Source organism: Pseudophryne corroboree, chromosome 6 (assembly GCF_028390025.1).
Source record: "Pseudophryne corroboree isolate aPseCor3 chromosome 6, aPseCor3.hap2, whole genome shotgun sequence".
In the NCBI taxonomy this organism is placed as follows: Eukaryota; Metazoa; Chordata; class Amphibia; order Anura; family Myobatrachidae; genus Pseudophryne; species Pseudophryne corroboree.
Genome location: NC_086449.1, coordinates 531271532 through 531277531, shown reverse-complemented (window position 1 = coordinate 531277531; position 6000 = coordinate 531271532). Strand labels below are relative to the sequence as shown.

General features: G+C 46.9%; 1 protein-coding gene across 4 annotated transcripts in view; it reads left to right on the top strand.

The window, feature by feature from the left end:
- The first annotated feature begins 2808 nt into the window (after nt 1–2808).
- VEZT (vezatin, adherens junctions transmembrane protein) overlaps nt 2809–6000 on the top strand; it is a 173882-nt gene continuing 170690 nt past the window's right edge. The window contains exon 1 of one of the 4 annotated variants that reach the window (XM_063927598.1): nt 2809–2944. In XM_063927598.1, coding sequence (XP_063783668.1) covers nt 2912–2944 — 33 coding nt within the window. In that variant the 5' untranslated portion in view covers nt 2809–2911. The other 3 variants (XM_063927599.1, XM_063927601.1, XM_063927600.1) reach the window with 3 other exon arrangements.

Genomic DNA, 6000 nt, shown 5'->3' with positions numbered 1-6000 from the left:
TACTACTACAGGGGGGCATTATGTATAAGGATGCTACTACTACTGGGGGGGCAATCAGTGATCGCAAAAACGCGATATAGCGCGTATTTTACCCGAAATTGAGGACCAGTGACTCGGTTAAAAAAAAAGGGTGGGTCCCTGGGGACGCGATGCACTGTGATTGGCTATAAATTTAATGAATGATGTCCTCCTTGCCCGGCTGCAGAGAGGATTATAAAAGTGAAGGAGGAGCCAATTGGACAAGGGAGGGAGACATCATTCATTAAACCTGTGGCTGTCTGAAGAGGACGTGGTGACCCCTCCCCCCCTACGTCTAGTGGCAGTGAGGATTGCGGTGCGCGGCGGGCAGGCGGGCTACTATCCTACCATATGCTGAGATCTGACGTCTGCAGGGGACCTGGTGGCGTCTATCCCGCTGCAGTGAGCTGGAGACTTCCTGTATCTGCCGCACGCTGCCTCGTGCATCTGCTGGGGGACCTGGCCTTGCTGTCATCAGAGTACTGTCGCCGGGACTCCCACGTGGGTGATGTACTGGCAACTACGTGTCCACACTAACTGACCCCCGGAACTCACCACCACCTCGGCTGTAGTGTGTGTGGCAGCTCCTAGAAAGCTTGAATGGAGCACAGGCAGGCTAGGCAGGAGAGATGCAGCCGCACCTTGTCACGGAGCCCAGCAGCAGCAGTCTGCACTCCCGGCCAGCAGAGCAGTACATCACCCACGTGGGAGTCCCGGCGACGGTTGATGCTAGATTCAAGTGGCCTAAGGGACCTTTTACGTCAGGGGGAGGAGCCATGACAAGGGGGAGGAGCTATGCCAGCGGGATAGTTCCTCTACGATCCACGCCACCAACTAATACCTTTAGTAATCAGGTGGCGAGCGTAGCGTAGCGAGCCACCGAGCCCGAAGCGCGGCGAGCCCGCGAGGGTTCTTTTCGGGTACCCTGTTCGACCGTAGCTCCTTCCCCTGTTGACGTGTCTCCTCCCCTAGTGACATCGGAAGGTCCCTTCTCCCACTCCGATTTAGAACCAACCGTAGTGCCAATCTTACGCACTCCCCACAACATGTTCACAGTGCCCATTATTCACACACCCATCTGACACCCCCTCCACTGACACCCACTGTGTCTGTGGACTACAACTGGGGGTCCGAGATGGTGGCTACAATGTGTATAATGCGCTCTACCTGGTGCAACGTGTATAACGCGCTCTACCTGGTGCAATGTGTATAACGCGCTCTACCTGGTGCATTGTGTATAGTGCGCTTTACCTGGTGCAATGTGTATAACGTGCTCAACCTGGTGCAATGTGTATAACGTGCTCAACCTGGTGCAATGTGTATAACGTGCTCTACCGGGCGCATTGTGTATAATGTGCTGTACCTGGAGCAAGGTGTATAATGCGCTGTACCTGGAGCAAGGTGTATAATGCGCTGTACCTGGAGCAAGGTGTATAACGCTTTACCTGGAGCAAGGTGTATAACGCGCTGTACCTGGAGCAAGGTGTATAACGCGCTGTACCTGGAGCAAGGTGTATAACGCGCTGTACCTGGAGCAAGGTGTATAACGTGCTCTACCTGGATCAAAGTGTATAACGTGCTCTACCTGGAGCAAAGTGTATAACGTGCTGTACCTGGAGCAAAGTGTATAACGTGCTCTACCTGGCGCAGTGTGCATAGGAGGTTCTACCTGATGCAATGTGTATAAGCGGCACTACTGTGTGGTGTAATGTGAATTGGGACTATTATGTGGTCACGCCCCTTCCCCATGAAGCCACGCCCCTAAAATTTTGCAACGCGCCTTCGGCGCGCACTACCTATACTTTACATTCTGGGGGGTGGAACACCAATTCACTTTCTGCCTAAGGGCACCAAAATGTCTAGTTATACCTCTGGTGCAGGGTGTTCTGCATGCTACACAGCCCAGGAGTATTGTCACCCCATCCCCCCACCTTGCAACACTTTTGTAGTGTCCAAACAAGATTAAGATGAATAAGAACCTTCATACCGATGGGACCCTGAAAAAGACCGGTAGGACCCCAATTTTTAAAAGTGAGGGGTCCCTGGGACCCACTTTTTTTTGGGCTCAGCACGATCACTGGGCATTATGTATAAGGATGCTACTACTACTGGGGTGCATTACATATAAGGACGCTACTACTACGGGTGGGGCATTACGTATAAGGACGCTACAACTACGGGTGGGGCATTACGTATAAGATTAATAAGATTGTGCTACATTGTGGCGTAATTTTAAATGGGGGTACTACTGTGTGGCCATGCCCCTTACTTGTGAGACCACACCCCTTTTCCCAGTGCGCGCCAAAGGAATATGGCAGGGCGCAAATTTATAGTTTGCAGGGGGGCGCCGAACACCCTAGCACCGGCCCTGACTGTACCTATTAAAAAGGTACAGTTGGAGGGTATGCAATACCAGTGTACCCCGCTGCAGAAATGGAGCTATATAAAAGTTCGAACCTGCAAATGTAGTACATCAAGATGTTAGATGTGAGGTATTCATAGGCAAGCGCTGCCTTATTTGGCAAGGACATGGTAGACAGTGTAATGCCCACCAGGCAGTATACAGCACTCTCTTACAAATATAATTAAACACGAGTGACGTGCACTTAGCTAGCTGCATAATGCGTGCAGTGCTTTCAGCTTAGCAGCCAGTTCACGCAGCAGCAGCTCTCACTGTACATGCACATACATACATACTACACAGTACACACACCACACACACAGGAAGGAGCACTCAGTTACTGCCTCCCCTCTCGCGGCCTAACAGTGTGACCGCATGGGTGCCTGGGAGATGTAGTCCCGTCGCGCTCTCAGGCAAAGCCGCTGCTTAGTGACATCAGGGCTAAAGACTCCATTTCCCACAGTGCCGCGCAGGGTGGCATGGCGGACAGCAATGACTGCGGAGTTTGATGAAGTGGTGTTTGAGGTGGGTGACAATGGCAATTGTGTTTCATTTGATAAGCAGGGTGTCCCTGTGGTTCTTAGTAGCAGCAGCACTGCACACTGGCACCTCTGTCTGTTCGGAGATTTTGTGTCCATCTGGTAGCAGCTCTGTAAAGACTGAATGACAGGTGTTCAGGTAATCGAATGAATAGTCTTTATGATTACAGATGTGACGGGCACTCACGTATTACTTCTCAGTAATTATGGTTTTACTGGGTGTGTGTCTGAGTTACTAGTGTTGGGATGTAGGTATGATCACTAGTGTGAGTGTTGATTTATTTAGTAAACCGATCTGGAGTCCTGTTGTCTTGGTTAAATGCATTTATATAAATAGGGATAAATGTATATTATAATCCACATTATTTTGTGTGTGAGAGTCTGATTTGGTTTAAAATGTGTTGATGATGGATTTAATAACTCCCAATGTTTCACAGCACTGCAAATGTACAATTCATATTGTTGCTGATATTTTCCACTGACTCCTTGCATTGGCTGCGTTTTGTAATCAGTCTGCAAGCATTGCAGTATGGCGTTGCTTTAGCTTGGTTTAGTTTGTACAATGCATTATATATCCTAGTGTATGCTTATTTCAGTTATACCGCATTCACACCGCAAATGCCGGATCCTACCCGGTAAGACAAACGTGTACTTACCGGGTGGGATCCGGCATTTGCGCTCCGCTGCTGGCTTTCCGACCCGGCAATATACCGGGTCGGTTGCCATAGCAGCGGAGGGAGCAGCAGGGGCGGGGGTGGAGGCGGCGCTGGGAGATGAGCTCATCTCCTGCGCCGCCTCTCCCTATGCTGTGAATGGGAACCGTGTCGCATCGACACGGCTCCCATTCACACCGCACCTGACCCGGTAATCAACCCGGGTAAAACCCTTCTTTTTTACCGGGTTGAAGTACCGGGTCAGGCGACCCGCTAAATCGTCAAAGGACCTTTCACATCGCACACTGACCCGGTTCGACACGGCAATATGCCGTGTCGATACCGGGTTATTTGTGCGATGTGAAAGGGGTATTAGTTATATTGCTCTACCCCCAGCAAGAACTGTTGATATTGCTAAATTGCAATAAGCAATATAAATCCTTCTTCTCTCTAGGAGACTTGGGGGTCTATTCATTAATATTTATAATTTGCATACTATACAGTTGTATGGAGCAGCTGATTGGTTGCCATGGGCAACTTCTCCATTGGCTCACTCCTCCACTCTTTTCACTGCTTCATGAATAGACCCCCTAACCAGTTACTGAGGAGCTGAAATTGGCATCGTACCACCATTCTCATAATGTGTTAAATGAATGATCAATCTACATTGTTACGATTTGTGTGCTCATAATAGTTGTGCATGCCATTCTCTAGTATATAAAAGCATCATTTGCTCCTATTTGGGATGTGCCATTTAAATTGTATCTTGTATAATACATGGTGTTTCACTCTCTATAGACCCCAATGTGTTTCTTAAAACTTTGAAAGTAATGTAATTTAGTGAAAATTGACACAGACATACCTTGGTCTATGAGAAACATGAGAGAGTCACAGCAAGTGCTGAAAGTGTTCACCATTAGCATCCAGTCAAGCTGTTGACGCATGCGCGAAGTTCTGCACCCTATTCAGTAGGTGTTCCTGCTTCTGACAGTGGTGTTGTGTGCTGTGGCTTCCATGTTCATTGTGTCTGTGTGTTACGTGCCGATATGAGCTAGTACACAGGTGTATAACGTGTATTTATTGTCCAGTCAATAAAGGCATGCCATAGACAATTTATTGAGCAGTTTGGAAGTCAGGAACCACCGACAACATTTTACTAGTCTGGTGAAAAAAACGTTTAACCACTGGAACATTATTGGATGTACACGAAAGAGGCTATCCGAAATGCCAGAAGCAACAAGCCATGGACTCTCATGGTACTGAGAGAAAACATTTGGCGGGAAATTGATACTGTGTCTACCGATATGTTGGTTAAAACCCTCCATATCATGGAGTGATGCTAATGGATGAACACTTTCAACACTTCCTCATGTTTCTCATAGCCCAAGGTATGTCTGTGTCCAATTTTACAAAATTACGTCAATTACTTTAAAAGTTATAAGAAAAATTTAGGAGCCAATAACGAGTCATACACCCTGTACAATTGCGTTCTACATGAAACATAGAAACAGAATTTGACGGCAGATAAGAAGCCACTTTTTCTTTTCTGTTTTTTTATTTTTTTTATTTTTTACATTATTTTTTTCTCTAACCTTGTTTGATCCTTATTTCTTTGTAAGGATATCCTTATGTCTATCCCATGCATATTTAAATTGCTCCACTGTCTTAGCCTCTACCACCTCTAATGGGAGGCTATTCCACTTATCCACTACCCTTTCTGTGAAGTAATTTTTCCTAAAATTTCCCCTGTCCTCTTGTCCTATTGCTTCTCTTCATTTGGAGAATGTTTCCCTCCTAGACTTTGTTAGAAACTTTCAAATATATCAAGGGTTTTATCATGTCCCCCTTTCCCTTCTCTGCTCCAAACTATACACATTGAGATTTCTTAGTCTTTCTGGGTATGTTTTGTGATGTAGGCCATGCACCATCTTAGTTGCCCTTCTTTGTACAGTTTCCTTTTGAAGATATGGCCTCCAGAATTGAACACAGTATTCTAGATAAGGCCGTACCAATGACCTATACATTGGCATTATTACTTCTTTCTGCTGCTGATTCCTCTCCCAACGCAGCCAAGCATCTGACTAGCCTTCCTCATTGCTCTGTTACATTGCTTACCTGCCTTTATGGGGTATATTCAATTGCAGTCGAAAACTACCGTCTGTCGAAAAGACTGCAGTTTTCGACTTTTTAAGGTCGAATCCTGATTCGACCTATTCAATATTTAGCAAAAATTTTCGACAAGTCGGTAAATTCGACTTGTCGAAAAGCACGTGGATCGGCAGAATAGCTGCCGATCCACGTGTTAATGTCGAAAACGGGGCCAAATCCGACAGGTTTTGGCCCCCTTTTCGACCATCTCAGTCCGACATCAAAATGATGTCGGACTGAG